This window comes from Equus caballus, chromosome 3, assembly GCF_041296265.1.
Source record: "Equus caballus isolate H_3958 breed thoroughbred chromosome 3, TB-T2T, whole genome shotgun sequence".
NCBI lineage: Eukaryota > Metazoa > Chordata > Mammalia > Perissodactyla > Equidae > Equus > Equus caballus.
The window spans coordinates 104617859-104638931 of NC_091686.1; the positions used below are offsets into that span (position 1 = coordinate 104617859).

A 21073-nucleotide genomic window follows, 5' to 3' on the forward strand; every position below is an offset into this window, starting at 1 on the left:
GTGTTTCCATGTGCTCACATCCCATCCTATGGAATATATTCATAGAGAGGGGTCCAGAAGGATGTTTATCAAAGTTGATGGCAAGTGCCTCTGGATATTGTGATTTTAGAGATTCTGATTTCTTCTAAAATAACTTAAAATACAGCATTGTGTGAAATTTCTTGAAAAAACAATAGGAAACTATTCTGATAATGAAATATGTTCCCTGACATCAAGAAACTTATAGTCAATAGAAATACATAGTTAAATAAAATCCTGTAATCGGAATTGGAAACAGCCTGAATACATGACATTATACACCTCCTGATAAAGAACACTCTACTACTCTGAAGTAGGCCTGCCCTCCAGCAACAACAAAAAATCCCCAACAACAACAAACTTAAATCTGATCAAGCTTCTAAAACTACCACTGACAAAGACCTTTGACCAAACTTCAAAGAGGCCCCCCGAGCCCTCTTTTGCACTAGGCCTCCTTCTTGGGCCCTGTCATCAGCCTGCCTAGCCCAGGTACCGCAAGAATCCTGCCAAATCATCCTCGCACCCTTGGTATCTCATGAAGTTTCTCATTCCCCACCCTTTCTATCTGATCACCTAGGCCTGCCTTTGGCAAGAATCCTGGTTAGGCTGGATTGTCAAGAATCCCCCTACCCTCTTAGTAATTTTCCATCCAATGACACCCCTCACTCTGCTCCTTGGCTATAAATCCCCACTTCTCCTTGTTGTATTTGGAATCAAGTTTATTTCCATACTGAAGTCTCTGTTCCCTATTGCAATAGTACTGACTAAAATCTGTCTTTACTACCTTTAACTAGTGTCTGGCTCGGTTTCTGACACTACCAATTTACAAAATACACATTAAACTGCACCAAGCAAATGAAATTAGCAAAATCCAGTACATATAACTCTCTCATGGCCAAATGACTCAGTTCCTTGAATAAAATAAATAAATTACAAGAAGAGAGAAAAGAAAGAGAGAGATGGAGAAGGAATTCACAGACAAAAAATACTCAAAGACATGTCAACACAATATATATTGTAATATCTGATGGACCTTATTTGAATTTTGATTCAAAAAAAGGGCATTTTAGACTATGTATTTGATGATACGAAAAAATTATTTCGTTTTATGTTTGTTTTTATGTAATGATGGTATTGTGATATTAGAAAATGAGATCTTTCAGAAATATACAGAAATATTCACAGATGATATGGTGTCGGATTTGCAGTGAACTAAAATGAGAGCAGATGAAAGTGGGGACAGGATAGAGGTATAGATGAAGATGGACTAAGACTGGCTTGAAGTTAAGATCACTGCTGAAGTTAGAGGATGCACACAGAGGTTTCACTTCATTATGCAACTGCCTACCTTAGGATGTTTGAAAATTTCCACAATATAAAGTAAATGATGACAATAACAAGGACTGAGTGGACTAAAAACCATCTAACACATAAAATCTCATAAGTTCATAATAAAACTTTACAAACAAAATATACACAAAGCAAACAAAAAAAAATCCTAAAACCTCACTGGTCACCTTCAAAAAATACCATCATTATTCTGCAAACCAGTTAGTAAGAATTCATCCTGCCTTTTCTCTACAGACTACATTTGAAGCCAGCAGCTAATAAATGCATAAGTTATGAATAATACTAGAAAAATCACCGTTTTGCAGCCCTTAATGAAATACTGTATTTAAGCAGCCATCATCAATGGCTACTAAAACCATCAGGTTAAAGGCTGCTGAGGAACTTTACAATGATGAATGAGGCTAACTTACGATAACCAATCTTAACATGAAAAGAAGTGGGATAACCAGATATTATATGACTTCTGATCTGATGGAAATGAACATATATAGAGCAGCTAATTTTAAAATAGAAGTCCTTAGGTCTAATTACCAGTATATAGAAAATATGAGAGACAGAGAAACATGTAATCATCTAGATCCAGAATATGGAAATTTCACAGAAAAAATTACACGGTTTCTTCAACAAATAAATGACATGAAAGAAAAAATAGGTTAGAGGGAGGGAGAAGAAACTATTACAGATTAAAATATATGGACCTTGTTTGGATCCAGGTTTGAACAAGCCAGTTATTTAAAAGAAAGAAAACAATAAAAACACAACTGTAAGAACATATTTCTTAGACAATGTGATAAATCTGCACATAGATTGGCTATTAGATGGCATTCAAGAACTACTGCCAACTTCGTTAGGTGCAATGATGTTTAAAAAGAAAATCAGAGTCACTATTGCAAAAATGCTTCAAAGAATAAGACACCTGAGACTTACATTAAAAAATTTCAGCAGCTGGAGGAGGAAGGGATGTTGGTGGTGATGGAGATAATGAAACAGAAGTGACAAAACCTTTTGAGGCCCAGTGGATGTTCACCTTATACTACTTTCTCCCTTTTAAGTTTGAAGGTTTTCATAATAAAAAGTTAAAATAAAAAAAAGAAAAACGGGGGTAGAGGTTGAAATGCGTAATTTTAGCATTGTCTTTGGTAGTCTAAAATCTGCTGATGAGACAGCAGTCTCTGCCAGACAACCATGTTAAACGTTTTGTTTGGGCTCTCAGCATGCCCTTCCAAAGCCATTTGATGTAACAACAGTTTTTCTCAAAGGGATGCTTTTGACACTCTCGGTGGATCAATTCTCTGTGGAATGGTAACTATTTTGGGCATTACAGATTTAGCATCACTGGCCCAAGACACCCAATCCTAACATTGCTCCCTCCAGTCGCAGTGACAGCAAAAGGGAAAAACTCCCTTTTTCCAAATGCCTCTGGGAAGCAGTGAGGAAGCAATGCTGGCTAAGAACCACTTTCCTAGACCAGCTATTGTCCACTTACAATTTAAAAAAAAAAAGGAGAAAATAAAGCAGCAATAATAATTGAATTCGTCATTTTCAGATAAAGCGAGGGCCACAAAAATAGTGGTAAAGAATGAATTGGATATTGAAAAGAAATTTTTAAATTAAAAAATAGTTGAATTTGTCTTATTTAATCATGTTGGCAGTTGGGGAGAAAAAAGAAAACTCAAGTATACATACAGTCAGCATTTTTCAATGACTGCTTCTTCTTGGAAGGTTTGGAGATGACTTTTATCCGCTTGCTGAGGAACACACCGATGTCATCACTGTTGCCATAGAACATCTTTACAGACAACATGAAGTGCTTTCTCTTGTCTGAATCAGATATATACAATGTTTTGGCTGTGCAATAGTTCTGTGAAAGAAAAGAAAAGCTTTAATAGCACCAAAACCTTGCTGGTTATGCACCTACAATACAACGGCCATGGGTATAAGGTTTGATCATACTTAAATGCAATAATTTCAATGAATTGCTGATAAAACCAATTGTATAAATTACTGAAATTGATCTCTGAAAACAAAGTACAGTCTCCCTTACCAAGTCTATAAAAGATTAACGTGATCTATTTTACCCTCTCAAAAGACCACCTTAAAAAATACTTTTTTTGATTTATATAGCTCTACATCTATTTCACAGAATTATCAATGTTACAGCACAATTTTTAAAAATAGAACTTTACAGGGCTGGCAAAGTGGTGTACTGGTTAAGTTCACGTACTCTGCTTTGGCAGCCCAGGGTTCGTGGGTTTGTATCCCCGGCACAGACCTATGCACCGCTCATCAAGTCATGCTGTGGCAGAGTCCCACATACAAAGCGGAGGAAGACTGGCACAGATGTTAGCTCAGGGCCAGTCTTCCTCAAAAAAAAAAAAAAAAAAAAAAAGTAGGCAAAGAAGAGATATAAAGAAGTCTATCAGAATTCAACTGAATTATGTAAAAGATTTTAGCAGTGGTCCTTCTCAAAATAGTGCATACAATGTTTTTCTCTACATAGCTGAACACTAGATTAAACCCCTGTAAGTTCGAGGAAAACAATGTTCAACCAACTGATGACTATAAAATATCTTATGCTAGAAAGGGATTATACGAGTATACTTTATATTTTTAAACTATTTGGTTAACTTTGCCCAATGGGATAATTCATATTGTATCACCAAAAGAACTGAATTTAAAGGTACTAGAGAAAATAAATGCAGCAAGGTTACATCAGTTTACCAGAAAAATCAATTCTAATACCTAAAACGACAGCATTAAAGAGTTACAGCCCTTGTGAAACAGCAAAGACACTTGGAAATGCACCAAGTTCAATTAGATACGACAATTCTAAAATCTTTCCTCTTCCCTGATCCCTGTGATCTCCTTTTCTAGATTTGGATAAATGACGCTCAAACACAGCTTAAGTATTTACAATATCTGAATTACATTAAAAAAAAAAAATCAATGCTCTACTTTAAAATTAGGCTAAACAAGTTTCTTTGACTACCTCTGCTGTGTGTTCCTTTAAGTAGGGCAAATGCCACGCTTAGGAGATACCTAACATGTTCTAGGTTTTTAATCTTTAAAATTTTACTTACAGGCAATTTTTAGTAGTGGAACAAAAATAATACCATAGTTTACTTCATTTCTCAACAGCAAAGTTCTATAAGAAAATTTAGGTGCCATTTTGAACATTTTACACTTAAGTTTCTATAAATTCAAAAGTGTAGTAAAAGCTTTGAGAGACTTTGTTCTGCAGAAGGCAAAACCAAGATATAGCTAATAACAGCAATAGGAAAAATAAAAACAATGGCACTTTGAACTCACACAGCTCCTTTCACCCAAGAATCTCCAAGAGCTCAGGGATGCTGTGGCAGGAGCCCTGGGTCTGCCATGCTTTAAAAAGCACTGAAGATGAAAGAAAGCCTAACTTATGTGATTGTTCTGCAACATAAGACAAAGTCTATCAATCTTTAATATCAATATACTAAAGCAGACAGCTGTAGAAAACAAAAATGAAATCTGTATCTAAATTAAAACAATTACATTCTACTGGGAAAACCTAAAAATGTTAAGATCACTTAATGTGAGTGTTAACACTAAGGGATATGATCTATATGAGAAAAGAGAAAATACTGAAATCTAGCATAAGTGATAAGATAGACTGGCAAACAGGCAAGGAAAAAAGAGCAGAGAAGGTTGGATCATAAGATCTACACACAAAGGGCTTCATTTTGTTTGGAAAAAGCAAACACACATATATCTCCTTAGAAGGAAAAGAAATATATCCCTAATTACAAAAGTGAGTGGTTGGAATCCACAAAAAAATCATATCTGAGATAATTTTATTATAATTTTTTTAAATAATAATTCTGAGGCCACTGACCACAAACTACTCAAATTTCATAAGAAAAAGGGGAAAAGCCACTGACTCAGAAAAAGTAGTATGGCTTTAAGAAAATAAGCAAATAAAAACTAAAGTTACATTTACTTCATCATGCAAAAAGGCTGAATTAGCTAACAAAATTCTAAAACAGAAAATGCCATATAATAAATCTTTCTACAAATAATGAACAGTTTAACTTAAAAACAACTCTTTGAAGACAAGATCTTCAGGCAATAAAAATATCTTCCCTGAAATGAAAAAGAAATATCAAACCTAATGCTGCAAAAAGTTTTGTAGACATATTTGAATTGTAGAATTTGAATTACAGAAATAAAACAATGCTATCAAGAGAGGAGTAGGGGATGCAATTTTTAAAAATAAGAAAAACATAAGTGTGCTATAATTAGGAATATAATTCACATTGCATAGCTTACCTAGCTCCACTATGTAAGATGTAAAATTGAGGAGATGAATATACAGCAAATTAAAAACATCATTAAGTGAAATCTAAGATCCAAAATATTACCAACATTCAGTCAAATGTCATGACCCTAAAAATAAGGGCTACATAAACTAGAACTTTGTTGTAATGAATAATAAGGACAAATACTTTATAATGCAAAATAAATATCCCTTCTTCAATAATGACTAATTGTACCATTCAATGAAAAGACTGTTGAAGGAAAACAGTATTAACCTTAAATGAACGGAGGTTAAGTGAGACAGACAGGAGCAAAGTGCCTCTTTCTGAACGTCAGCATCCCACAGCTCAGGCCATCTTTGCCTAATGGGGCCCAAATACACCTTGTTCTTATCCCTTTATGCTCCAACCACACGATTATGTTGTTCTCTGCCTGGAATGTCTTCTGTTGGCTCTAACCGTCTTACTTTATATAGAGTAAGCATTCCCTAATAGCATTTTTCATTAAAACGAAATATTATCATATAATTTTGGCATGTAGACATTGTACTACTCTATCAGTAGGTGTTTTAACTACTAGTTAATGCTCAAACCCTCAGGTATTCTTTTCCTCTTCTGTAAATTTTTAGGGTTTGGGGAAAGGATATACTGGTAGAAGTTGAGGAAAGACATCTAAGCTGTGATGCTAAGGAAGGCAAGTAGGGATGCTGTTTGTTTGGTATTAGCCCTTAAAATTGCTGGAAGCTGGAACCGGTTAAAGTGATCAAAGAAGTTCAGCTAACACAGTTCTATACACTGGGAGCTAGAATCCCTGGATCTTACTACCTATCTAATCTATTCAATCATTCATAGTTCCAACTGTCTAGATGTACAGCTTGAAGACATACAGCTCTGAGACTTTCAACATAACAGGAAAATAGACAAGACATGGCTAAGGCCTATTTCATCAACCCACCACTTAAACATATCCTTTACTTTTTGGCTGAAGGATCATAATTTAGAAATATTTTTTTACTGCTCAATTTTCTTTTAAGATGAAACAACTTTTACTATAATAAGTTTTATCCCAAACCTAATTTAAAATAGTTGACAAGTCTTACTAATAAAAATTATAAAGACACAAATGACATAAAAATACTCAAATCTGAAGGAAGTTGATATTAAGTCTTATTCTTAATGCTCATTATCTGTAAAATGACTAAAATTAAATTTGAGAGTACAAATCCACCAGCTCGCCACCCTTAATACTGCCCTCCAAACTCCAACCCCAGTGTCAACTACAACACAGCAAACACTAACATCTTCAACAAAGATTTACTGAGTGAGGAAATAGCTTTTTATGCACTGTTTTAAAAAACATTCATGTGGTCATTGAGATAAAAAAACTAACCATTTTTCAAATTTTAATATCAAGGGACAACAAAATAATAAACACTGAGACAATATATTTTTGAATACTGAAGGTACAGACTGAAATGATTGCTTTTTAAATTCATGAAACATAATTAGTAAAACTAATTGATAAATTTCATTCCATAGCAAAATAATCAAAGAAAGTCCCTAAAAGTTTGAGTAAAGCTAATTGTGGCTGTTCTTGTCTCTAGCATAGTTCTGCTCCACACTGAAGCTAAGTAAAACATTCATGATCTTTATGCCCCAGGCAAATGCTTCTAAGAATTTATCTGCATCACTTTGCTTCTAGTATAAGACTAAGACTAAGACAGCAGAGTAAACCATTACTGAACTATGTATTCTCATTGTTCTTTGAGTATCACACCTGTCAGACAGATGAGCAATTAGCCTCCTAAGTTTATTACTTCCAATGGCAATCTGATTCACAGCCTGCTACAACTGACAGCAACACAAGCAGCTTACTGTGTGCCACCTTCAGATGTCAACAGCAAAGCTCTGTGAATCACGACTAGAACACAGCTATTTGAGAAGTTTACTTCTGGAACTGATTTATATATTCAAGAAATTGCTACCAAGAGCCATAAAAGAAAAAAACCACTACCACAAAAACAAATAAGGAAACTACATTCTGGTACCATGGTGCCCTTTACAGGGAACCAACATAGCCTTAACTTACCTTTCCTTCCAAGTTCAGCTGCTGCATTTCTTGGTCACTATTTCCTATTCCAATAAATGCACATGGTTGAGACTCTTGTTCAGAACAACCATCACGTTCCATTTGTTCTTTTTTTTTCTTCCACCCACTGCCCATAAGATACACACAAGGAGGAGGGCAAAAAAACCTGAAATGAAAATGAAAACAAAAACACACAACCAAAAAACAAACAATGCAATGAGATTCAAGAAAGTATTTCCTTTTCTTGAACATACGAATATAAAATCATACTGAACTGCACTAAGTTAGCTCCTAGTCAAATATTTTGGTGAAGACTCTTGTAATGCAAATAATCATGTCCACAGCACAGAAATCAAGACTTCCACAAAGACTGCATTTGTTCAGGTGAGGTTCACCTATATGGGAGTTAGGCATTCAGTTAGACTAGATACTTTTTTGAGCCAGGAACTTCACTTTAAATTTTCACACAGCTCAGAGTTCTGAACTACTGGAGTCCAGCAAATCCAATGTATTCTAACATGTTACAAAACATGATACATCACCACTGAGTCTGCAATCACTGATTAAGGTCTACTCAAAATGATGTATTATTAATTAATGACATTATTGTTATGGATATTACATTTAACTTTATTTGGTAATTAACCTGGAAAATTGAATTAGACCAATGCCTAAAGTAGAAACTTTCAAAATATTAATAAAACTAAGTAGAAGAATTAAGAGGAAAATGGATCTTTGGATTACTATGTTTTATATATCTTACACCCTGAACACCTGGTGCATGTGGATGACTGAAAGAACAATACACTGTATTCTTTAACTCATAGACTACCATCAGGTTTGTTTTGCTAGTTGCCAAAAAACTCACCCTCACAAATTCTTCCCACCTAGAATAACTTTCTTATAATCTTCTCTTTAATAATTAAAAAGTATCTATTTTAAAGCCTAGCTTAAAACCCATATTTTACTTAGTTCAGATCATCAATCCAGTCCTTATGTAAGGTGAAATTTGCTTTTGCTCATTTACACAAGCTGACTTATACACACTTTAAAACATTTACACCATGCCTCATCAAGGGGCCTGAAAACTCAAATACCTACCCAAATAGTAGCCAAGTAAACTCAAATAGTAGCCGGGTAAGTAATATAAATGGGTGGACCAGGTGTACAATAAATAAGTAGGAATATCATTTAATTACTCAAAGAAGTAAGTTCCCTCCTTTCTTGGAACACATAGCCCTCATGGAATTCCCACTTTTTGTATAGTTATGAGTATAGGAAAATTTTTCTTAATTCTATTAAACCCACTGTAAGAAAAACAAGAGTTTAACTGCAGCGATAACAAGCCACTGGTGTGTAACTCTGATGATAAGGAAACAATAGGGAATGGCAAGCATGTGACTACACACCCACTTACTCACATTGCTGAACTGTGGGCATGTGAGCCTAGTGTTGATCACATCCTCCAATTGTTCAATAGATGCCTGAAACCAAATTTTATATGAAATTCCTAATTTTTAAATTGGGCAAGTAATTTATGCTATTTAACACTCCATAGGCCAACAATGTGCAGACTTAAAAAAAAAATTGCAGACACACATATGTGTGCATATGCACACACAGACATCATCAGGCTGGATTTGGCTCTCGTGCCTTCTAATGGTAGTAATATCTACTTCTTGTTTGCTTCCCCTCTCAATGTCTGCTACAATACTGACTGAAGTGAATCGAAATATGAGCTGGCACCTACTTTTTGCTCAATTCTAACCAAAGACTACTTTAGGGACAATTTATATATAATTTACAAGAAGTCAGCTGGGTTTATTTAATATTCATTAATTCACCAAAATATTTATTACATCCCTAGTCTGTACAAGGCTCTGGGAATACAGTTGTAGTTTACAAAAAAAAGAAGACAAAAACTCTTGTTCTGATGGAACTCTCACTCTAATAGGGGAGCCAAACAATTATAAAAAGATAAATGGGGGCTGGCCCCATCTCCAAGTGGTTAAGTTTGCATGTTCTACTTTGGCACCCCAGGGTTTCACGGGTTCATATCCTGGGCGCGGACATGGCACTGCTCATCAAGCCATGCTGAGGCAGCGCCCACATGCCACAACTAGAAGGACCCACAACTAAAATATAAAACTATGTAGTGGGGGGGGCTTTGGAGAGAAGAAGGAAAAATAAAAAAAATAAAAATAAATGAAATCTTTAAAAAAGATAAATGAGTAAAATAACATATATACTCATAATCTGTTAGCCAGTCCTAAGTACTAAGGGAAAAAAATAAAGGAGGAAAGAGGTATATAAAATGTAGAAGACCCAGGTGGTCAGGGAAAGCTTCTTTAAGAAGGCGACCTTGAGTCACAACCTAAAGCCACAGGTATGGGGCATTTCAGCAGAGGGAAGAGCAAGTCCAAGGGCTCTAAAATAGCAAGGACTACATCAGACAGCGGGGAAACAACAGACAGACCAGTCTGGTTGGAGCAGAGAGGAGGAGGAGAGAACAACAGGAGATGAAGGCAGAGGTAATGGGGAAGCAGACCAAGGAGGTTGTAGGGGTCAAGTCAAGCTAAGTGAGGAGGGAAGCCTCTGGGGCCTTCTCATGTTTATCTAAACCAACAGAAAGGAATCAGAGCAGCTTTCAAGCCTGCGTACTCTCACTGTGGTCCTGAACAGAGGTCACAGCCGAGGTAGTGGGCTCAGTTCCAAGTCACTCCAAGTTTGGAGAGATGCCTGGATTAGCTGAGCTAGTTCTAGAGTTGGCTCAATTCAAGTCTACATCAGGGATCTTACTGGCCTCTAATGCTGGGAGCCACCCAATGCTTACCATGGCACAGACTCAAATACCTAGCTGGCACACTACCAGGAAGTTGAGAAGGCATCAATTTTGGAAACTTGTCTCCTATAAGTATTTTACTGAACAGTAATATTAAGACTCCTTAGTAAATTGGTTACCAGCCATAAAATTTGAAGAGCTGTGGTTTAGTATAGTGTACCAAATGTAGTGGTCAAATCTCAACAAGTTATCATAAAAAGTACTGTCATTTCACATCTGAAAAATATAAAGAGGGCTAAAACTATAAAACACTGAGTTGTGCTGGTTTGCTCAAGAGTACTGTGATAAATCAGACAGGTTGACAGGAAATTCTTTATTACTCAAGACACTCACCAAGGTTCTATATTGAAAGTGCTTTCCGATCATGTAATCAATGCAAGAAAAATGAAGACTCTTCAACTGCCTCTCAGCTAGCCTTGTTTTTTATATCAACTCTACAACTATTCAAGAAATATGTGATGCAAGAAAACAGCAAATCCAATATAATCTAAACACTGAGATTATTTCCATCATGTGATGATGATGTCATATGTTAAGTGTTCCAATACTGCCACCCCCTAAAAAAGAGCTAATGAATCAAATTTTCATTTCTATAGACTACAGTAGTAATAATCACATAGAAGATAAATATATATAAAAAAAGTAAGAATACAGACAAAAGGAAGGAAATTAAAGAGAGTGGGGATTAGAAAAAAGGACACCTAATTAACAAAAGAAAAATTAAAATACACCTTCATAATGGTGTGTGAAATTGATGATTTTTTGAATTCGGACGCTTGGTCAATATGCACCACTCAGTGAAAAGGGTGAGCAACAAGTGGCCAGCTTTCAGAGTTTAACAGCTGCTAGAAAAGGATATGAAACAATGTTTTCATATCTGATCTTTCTCTGTAGCTGTATCTAAGCAACTATGACAAACAATGCTTTTATCTGCCACTTGGTGGCAATATGCACACATTTATGATTTTATTCATTTCCTAGTTCAAACAATTAGTCTTTATTTTCAGAGAATGATTCAACAACTTTTTCCTCCAATCCTGAGATGAGGTCTGGAAAATACCTTAGAGATTCAAAGAAGCCTTTTTATTCAGCCCAGTATATAAAGTAAGTTAGGTTAGAGAAAATCCAAACACATCATTTACATGATCTGACCATCTTTGCAGAATCATTACTCTTTGATGATTATTCAATTCAAAAGCATCAAAATAGGAACTTTTTGCACACCACAGTGACCTCAATTAACACAGATTCTCAGTATGACTTTGGAATCATAGTCTAATTGTCTAAACGGTCTTACTGATGTCCCAACAGCATCACTAGCACCTTCACTACAGCTTCACTGCTTCCCTGGACACAAAGCTGAAGGAATGTTAACACGTCAAATGGCATTTCCTAACTTTAACGGAAATTTTCCTCTAGACAAAATAATCTTTATAAAAGTTTATTTCTCAACCGGGAAAGACCCTCTTTAATGCAAAAGTAAAACTAACCATTGCCATAAATGGGATACTGGATGTGTCATGCAAATAAATATTCATTATTAGGCACAAAAGTTAACATCAAGAACAACTTAAAATTTTAGGATAAAATTTCCTGACTAAGTATTTCTAGCATCATTCACTGGAAGTTATTTTATATGCCAAGAGTACTGTGGTCTATGTCCCCGGGTTACCTCACGCCTTACGCCTCAGCAGCTTTTCAGAAATGCCTGTATCTAGACCAACAAGAAAGCAAGCAGACCTCCTCTTCCCACTGCGCCCTCCACCGATGAGTAAGGGGCAAGAGCTCTTCCAGGAAGAAGCCTCGCCAGTTATCCAGCAGGCTGGACTCCATTAGCAGTCCCTTATTACTCACATTTTTTTTAAAAAAAGTAATATTGTAAAAACAATGCATGTCTACTCTGCAAATTTTAATAATACAAATAAGTTAAAATAAAGGAAAGTGGTTACTCCGAGCTTTTCATCATTTTTCTTCATTCTTTGGAGTCTAGGATTCTTCAAGCCTTCTTTGGACTGGGGTTTTAGATTAGCCAGGCCAGGCCCAAGTAACAGAAAGAAATCGAAAAGAAAGGGAACCACAATAAAAGATATATATAGCCTATTTTAACTTGATAAGCCACTATAGCTTTGTACTCATGTTTTTAACAGTAACTAATAAACAGGAACCTTATCTGGACTTATACATAATTTTTTGAGTAGCCCCTCCCCTCTGTTGTCACCACTGGCCCTCAGCTTTCCACCATAGTATTAAATGACATAGTGATTTTTAAAACTCCCAGTAAAGAGCCTTTTGCATAGTACCTAGAACATAACAGGTCATCAGAATTAAAGAATAAATGAGCTAATGAATGAATCCAATTGTACTAAAATGCATTTTCAAAAATCCAGAGAAATAAAAGCAACACTGCCCAAGTTGGCAGCTATACAATAAACACATGTCTATCCATATTTCCATTAGATTCAGCCCAGTCTCACTCAGGTAATGGTAAAGGGGATAATCCTAAACAAAGCTAAGGTTACAAAGTTTGTGTTCTTAGGCATCTTTATCTTCTCCAACCTCAAGACCAACTGTAGATAACCAACACTCAAACACCAAGTGGAAGGCTATGAAAATTAGGGCAATGAAGAGAATAAGAAATTTGGAATTATAGACCCAGGAGTTCCAATCCTGGCTCCATCTATTCCTAACTAAAGTGAATGTGGGCATATTTAAACTCTCTGATCTTTAGCTTCATCACTCAGAACGCAGATAATAACACGTCTGCTTTACAAGACTATTCTGAGGATTAAACTTTAAAAACATTTGTAAGAAATTTCTAGAACAACGTCCACATTGTGACTGGAACTGAGTAAAGAGAAACTGTTTCTTCCTCAGACTTACTATGAGGTGCAAGGCTGGCCTTTCTAGACTCATCTCAAGTAACGAGGGTATTGACTTGTTCTGTTTTGCTTAGAAAATACAGACGATCTGCTATGTACACACACTCAATTTCATTATTGGGAAAAAAAAACCCACTGAATTTCCAGTACCAACTTCATGAAAAAGGAGGCCACTGATGAGGATTTTAGGCTGGTTACTTTTAAAACTGCGGATGAGAAGCAGGCTCCGAGGACTGGAATTTTGCTTGCCCTTCTGAGAGACATTTGCGTTTGTGAAGGAAGGGAGGCTGACCTTGTAGGGACCCGAAATTGGCCACCCCAGGATATGTCTCTTTGGCATCAGGATTGTTTTGGGCTGATTGCTTTCGATAAACTGGGACAGGGAAGGAGGCTCTGGGGAATGGAACTTGCCCTTGTTGGGACACATTTACATTTGTAAGGTAAATCTCTATCTGTAGAGGGTGCCTCCCTCTCTGTACCAGGAAGAGGAGGAGAGATGACCTTGTCCCTAGAAGCTCTTAATGCGGAAGGCAAGAACTTAAGTTGGTTGCTGTCTGGCAATCTCATGTAACTGGTTTAGGGTGGTGGCGTCTAACCTTTCTAACCTTTACTTGATCCGATTTGATTCTTGTCTAAAAGTCATGGGATCACCCAATGACCAGACCCCACCTGCACTGATACCATTTTAACTTTTTTTCATGTTCTTTCCTTTGTCTTGTAAAGAGATGAATCATATACCTATGCCTTAAATTTAGCCCTAACCCTCAACTCAGCAGCAGGAGCTCTGACTGCCTGTGGGTCTTGTCCCCACGCACCAGCTCTGCCTGCCCGTGGGTCCTGTCCCCATGCCAGCGGGGGCAGCAGAGGCAGCAGCAGAAGCTCTGACTGCCCATGGGTCCTGTCCCCATGCTACACTATTTTCTAAATAAAAGAGCACTATTGCCAGATCTCACGAGTCTAAGAAATCTTTCTGTCGACTCCTCGGCTCACCGACCCCGCATCAGCCACCATCTTGATATGGTTTCTATGTCCCAAACTGCCCATACCAACTTCTTCCCATGTTTATAAATGGTTGATGATTAAGTTTCACTAGTAAAGTAAGATAAAATAATCAGAAATCTAGTAAATTTGAATAACGATAAAAAGAACACTTGAGAGCTGGCCCTGTAGCCCAGAGGTTAAAGTTCCACAACTCCACTTTGGTGGCCCAGGTTTGCAGGTTTGGAGCCCAGGCACAGACCTATTCTACTCATCAGTCATGCTGTGGAGGCATCCTATATATAAAACAGAGGAAGACTGGCACAGATGCTAGTTCACGGCTAATCTTCCTTACACACAAAAAATGAGGAAGACTGGCAATAGATGTTGGCTCAGGGCGAATCTTCCTTACCAAAAAACAAAAGAACACTTGGTTTTATGAGTTCTAGATATTGCTTTTACCTGTTCATCCTTTGAGGATAAAACTATCAATTAAAGAGTTTCACCTTCTTTTCAGCTCTGATTTAGAGGACTTTAAGAGACTTAATTTTCTTTTAGCATGTAAATTAATTATATACTTACATTTCCCTTCTCTTATGTATATGCTAAAGTTCCCTTTATCTCACAAACTCTAAGTAAGATTCCACTCATTCCTTTCAACCCAACACCCAAACCTGAGTCTTCATTCCTGCTCCCACTTCAGTTTGGTGCCTTTCTAGCCATTCCAAAAAAATCTTTCATCTTCCTCCACAAGGAGCCTTTGTCCACAAAACGCTTTAACACAAAAATGCTGTCTGAAAGACAAAGACTAGAGAAACTACCCTATTAACAAAAAAATTCCAGGAACCAAGTGAAAAAACAAACAACAAAAGTCCACAATTATGCCCCAAATATGCTGAAATTTATAAGATACTGTGACAAATATAAAGATCACTTTGTTATAATTTAATTTTATATAAATCAAATAAATATAATTTAATTTAACCTGATTTGTAGGTCATTTCTGTGGTGTCCACATTCACGGGGTACGAGAGCACCAACTCAGTTCTGCTGTTTTTTCTTAATCTGAACAGGCACAGGGTCAAGGTGGAGAGAGCTGGGAGCTCTTTTCCTTACAATCACTCCATAGTTCAAATCAGGGCTTTGTTCAGTCTTTTCCTTTTTAAAATGGCGCTTTTGGGGTTGCGTTTGTTCATAAAACTACATTTTCCACCAAAAGGAAAGCTACTTTTTGAACATCACACGGCCCAAAAGAAAAGTGATGGATTATTTCATTTTGTGAAATCAAGGATTTAGGCAGATGATCTTTACTAAATATGCCACAATTTATTTCGCTTCTCTCTTCAATAGAGACAAATCTCCTATTTTTCATTTTGTACTTGCAAATAACCCAGTAATAGAAACCATTCTCTTATTTGCATATTAATACATCACTTGCAAATTCACATAATAGTTACAATTAACTGTCCACGAGAAAAACATTAATCTTACCTTTTTTCATTTCCATATGACTTCTGTGCAACTTTCGCATGAAGAATAAGTACTGTTTGATCCCCTCGCTCTTTTAAATAATTTCGCATAGCTTCCCTAAAATAAAATATAAATATTACTATTACAGGGATTTAGAATATTACTATACTCTGTAATGAGAAGAACACTTAAGAATATTTTTTAAACAAGGAAATCTAAAAAGAAAAACAATAAAGCTAAACAAACCCATGAACTAAATTTAAAGAACATTATACAATGGGACAATAAATACTGCTCGTCTTTCAACTCCATACTTTGTTCTTTAAAAGAAATTGTCCTTCATTCTTGGAATTTATGACGGAACTCAATTAAACCACAATTACGACTTCTCAAAGAATCATTCAAAGAATCACTATGTACATTGCTAATTTGGCTTTAAACCGTTTATAAAATTAATGACATGCCAAACTTTTGTACTTAATAATCTAATTCACCACCACCAGTTCCTCCCTACAAGTAATTAGAATGAGTGTTTTTCATTGCACACAAAGCCCTAAGAAATCATTAGGTCTTCCAAAGTTATTATTACATGTTTCTAAAACAACAACCCCACATAAGGACTAAGAAAGGGCTATCATTTATATTCAAACACGAAATTACCCTGAAGGATGTTACTAAATACATAAGAAAATTTAATAAAGGCTAATTTACATTAGTGAAAAATTGAATTAAATTTTGGGAAAAAATGCAATGTTCATTTTTTCAAGTACAAACTACACCAACTACCTATTTATTATGCAAATGCTATATAAAAAGTTCAATGTCTTGAACATATTTATTCACCCAATTATTTTGCTCAGCAATGTTAGAGTACAAAGAGCACAAGGTCTACACAGATCAAGCTTTCACAATTCTGAATCAGTAGAATCTCAATTCCTGAGATGTTTTACACATTACAAAATTAAAGCAAAAGTGCTTCAAAGACAATAATCAGGAAATAATTTAATAAATTAAATGCTATTTTATTTATATTATAAATAAAAGACAAACGTATAAGAGGATAGCTACACAACAGTAGTTGGTTATTAAATGTGGGGAATTCTAGACTTGTAGCACTCAGAAACTAAGTGGCCTGGGGCAAATCACTTAACCTCATCCACCTTCTGTTTCTGTATCTGATAATAAAAGATAATAATGCTGACCTAACACAGAAAGGCTGTGGGGGTTAAATGAGATAATCTAGATGACAGCTTTTATGTTTACTGACTGAAAATCTGTTAGCGGGCAGGCCAGGTAACACTGGCACCCACTAGGTTGAGAATTAATCCCTACCACTGAAAAGAAGCTCAGTCCAGTGAAGACAATAGTTTGGAAAATGAGTAATAAGGAAATACATGATCCAAATATCAGTATGAACAAAAAGCACCAATAAGGGAATGCCTATGTAAAGGGAGGAGTGATAAAGGAATACACTCTGGGATTGTTTTGTGTATGTGTGCTGAGGAAGATTTGCCCTGAGCTAACATCCGCTGCCAATCTTGTTCTTTTTTTGTATGTGAGTTGCCACCACAGCATGGCCACTGAGAGACAAGTGGTGTAGGTCTGTGCCTGACAAATGAACCCAGGCTGCCAAAGTGGAGCATGCTGAACTTAACCACTAGGCTACTAGGGCTGGCCTGGGAAAAATTTCTTAGGTCAGCTAAATCCAGAAAAAAGAAGAGTAGATCTCTTCCCACAGGAAGTAGGAGGAGGAAAGAATAAGCCATTCCACTGTCTGGGAGCAGTACAGAGGGAAGACAAAAAGGACCCTTATGTTTGGGTACACTGAGGGAATCAGGCTGAGGAGTAAAGCAGCCACAACAACAAAACAATAGCAGCTAACATTTCGTGAGTATTTACTACGTGCCAGGCCCTGAACTAAGCACTTTAAATGCATTATTTCATGTAATCCTCATAATCCAAAAAGGTAAGTACTGTTAACACCATTTTGAATGTCTTGCCATTAATAAGCGGCAGTCAGGTACTGAAACAAATTCTCTAAGAATCTAAAGTGAGCCATGGCAGTGAATAAAGCTGACAAAGTGAGTAGAGTCAAATTGTGAAAGGCCTGCCAAATCCCTTGAAATCAGACATTTGTAAACTTCAACACTAAGTATGCAAGTTTAAGCTAAGTCAAGTATGACCCTATCATAGACGATGATAAAAGTGGTAGCAGATAATAAAATTCTTAAGAAACTTGGAGAAAAACTTTAAAAACATGTTAAAAAAATTTGCACCTTCTTGATAACTGGGAAAAGATCATCTTTAATTTTATCTTGATCCCGTTATAGAAAAACACCACACTGTGGGACCTGGATTTTTAATCTACATAAAAGGCAATGAGAGATCTTAAGGTTTTTTTAAACACACAACAGTTTTCCTCTTTAATTAGTTAATTCTAGCGGTGGAAAAGAGAAAGGAGTGGAAAGCATAGAGACAAGACAAATTTGAAAAAGACTGATGACATGCTAAGAAACAAATAATAGAAGATAGTAAGGGAGAAGATGGGAAAGACTTAACTTTTTATCTTTCCTTTTGGGAGAAGTGGGTATATATTAACAGGTTCTGTTTGAGAAATGTCAACTCTGAAGTGCCATGGACCTCCAAGACAGAAGTATTCAATAGCTTGTTACAAACACCCATCTGAAGTTCCAGAGAGGTGTCTGGGCTGCAAAAGTGGTGTGGACTGGTATGCGGTTCGTAAATGAAGCCACAGGTGCAAATAAAACCTCCCACAAAGAAAACAGTGACAGGAGAGTCAAGAAGAAAATGTACAGAAAATCTGGCTCTCAAGGACAAAATTACACTATCAGATAGTTTGCAATGGTTAGAAGCACAGATTTGGTGTGAAACAGACAGGGGTCTGAATCTTAACTCGTCTCTTACTAAGCCTGAGTTTTTTTCACCCGTAAAAAAAGACAGCAATAACTCATAATGTGAAAAAAAATTCTAAATTAAGTTAGACCCACAAACTGACAAATCAAAGTTTCAGGAAACTCTACCTATTATTATTATTATTTTCTTAGAAAGGGTGTGGGAGTGGGGGAGAAGGAACCAGGGACGTCCACTGAAGTTTGACGGCAAACTTGAAAAGGACCTGGAGGTAAAAGATCAGGCATCTCAACCCACTTTCAAGGCATGTGTTCTGCAAGCACAACAGGTAAGCTGCACATTTATCCATCTTCCCACTAGAAGTTTACTGAAAGCCTATTACATCTCAGGCACTGGTTATGGTACTAGTTGACTGTATTGGAAATAACTGTTTACAATTATGATCATGACAAAAGATTTCAGATCTCAAACTGTTTATGAGGAATATAAGATGATAGCTCCAGTTTCCCTTGTCTTTTCCCTTCATATTTATAATACAAATTCCTGAAAAAGCAACCAGAACCTTAAAGTAATCATTAATAATAGTTGTCAGGTAATAGTAATCTGCCAAACAGCTTTTTTTCAACAAGAAAAAAAGTTGCTTTCTTAGAATATCAAACACATTAAAATTATGTCCTCTGGCAATCAAAGGTTGATAGCTTCTTCTGTGAAGGGGGTGGAGGGAGAGGTCACCTGGGTTGAAAACCACTGAATTAGAGAAAACCAAAAATATTCCAACAATAAGATGCCAAAATCATTTTTAAGAAAGAATAAGGGAAATTTTACCATTGGAATACATAACGTAAGTGCCATAAGACTCTTACCATAATTACTATTTTGTATTACTGAGTTGTTAAAAACAGTAATAACAAAGCTAAAACATAAATTGCTGGAATAGTCACTATTCTAACAAGCTTTAAAGTATATTATTTGCTAATTTCACTGAATGATTCCTTATAATATAAAATATTCATTATGAATGAAAACCAATTAAAAATTATTTGAAGAGCACCATGGAGCAACTACTTTTGTGAGTTTGCTTATTCAAAACAAGAAAGCTTAAACATTTAGAAAAGCAGAAAACTTTATTTTTATCAATACTTTTACTAACATGAAATCATGACAAATTCCATTCTAGCCTGACAGGTTTAAACTATCATTATCTTTGTTGATTTTTTGGGCAGTGTTTTCTTTTATAAATTTCAATCTTTCTTATACTGCACACAAAATTCACAAAAAAACTGCCCTTACTGTGCTAACCTTCATTCTTCCGAAAATCGATCCCCTACTTCCTCACCACACTGATATGCACCTCCGTGACTGCACCAACGGATGTATAAGCCATTTAAATGAGACGTGTGTGCACACACATGTGCGCGGCAAGAGGGGCACGCAGAGACACTCGAGTTGCGAGCTAACCATAGCCAGCCCCAACTACTCTATGAGAGAACGTGGCCCGAAAACACGGGACGTCCAAACAGTCATCTTTACCAAAGGCTCAGTCTCTGTACTTCTCAAATTGGATTTTTGTCACTTGTAAAATCCAAACAAAAGTTTCAACAGGAACTGTCTTCCAGTAAAGAAAGCTATTTTTGTTGCATCAAGTGTTTCCAAAGTAATTCCACAGACACACACCACACCTGCAAACATTTGAGAGAGCTGCAGAGTATACTCTGAGAAACACTACTACAGGCCAGGGGTCAGTGAACCACGCCAGCAGCCTGTTTTTGTACTCCCTAGGAGCTAAGAATGGCTTTTACATTTTTAAAAGGTTGTAAAAAAGAAAAGATGACTATGTAACAGCAGTGGACCTCGAAGCCTAAAATATGTACTACTTGACTCTTTACAGAAAACATTTGCTAACTCCTGTAAAGGCAATAAAAATTGAAAAAATTTTAAAAAAAAAGTTGCAAAACAGAAATGAATAATGACACTAAATTTTTTAATCAATTAAGTATATCACACGGTTGACATTTAATGAAGTTTTTTAAAAAAAACTCTTTCTTGAAATTGGACTGGGGACTGTTGAGATTTCTGAAAGCTCAGCTGGACTCTTCTGACAAAAGCATCCAGACTCACACTCCCCCGCCGAGCCCCCCACAAAACACCAAAACACAAACTCATAGAGCTGCCCTATTCGTCAGATTCTCGCGGTTAAGTCTTTTCCACTCTCTCAGACAACACTTTTCAAAGGGAGGTCCACAACAGTTACCATTTGCAATGGAGAGTGCCCCACTTGAAGTTTTAG

The 21073-nt window shown here is 36.3% G+C and overlaps 1 protein-coding gene across 9 annotated transcripts in view; it reads right to left on the reverse strand.

Annotated features, from left to right (window-relative positions):
• The window catches only part of RBPJ (recombination signal binding protein for immunoglobulin kappa J region), a 223474-nt gene that overhangs the window by 12562 nt on the left and 189839 nt on the right, over positions 1–21073 (reverse strand). For all 9 annotated transcript variants that reach the window (XM_070261743.1, XM_070261746.1, XM_023636866.2 and 6 more), the window contains 3 exon segments: positions 15937–16032; positions 7747–7912; positions 3055–3229 (listed from right to left, as the gene is read on the reverse strand). In XM_070261743.1, the coding sequence (XP_070117844.1) occupies positions 3055–3229; positions 7747–7912; positions 15937–16032 (437 nt within the window).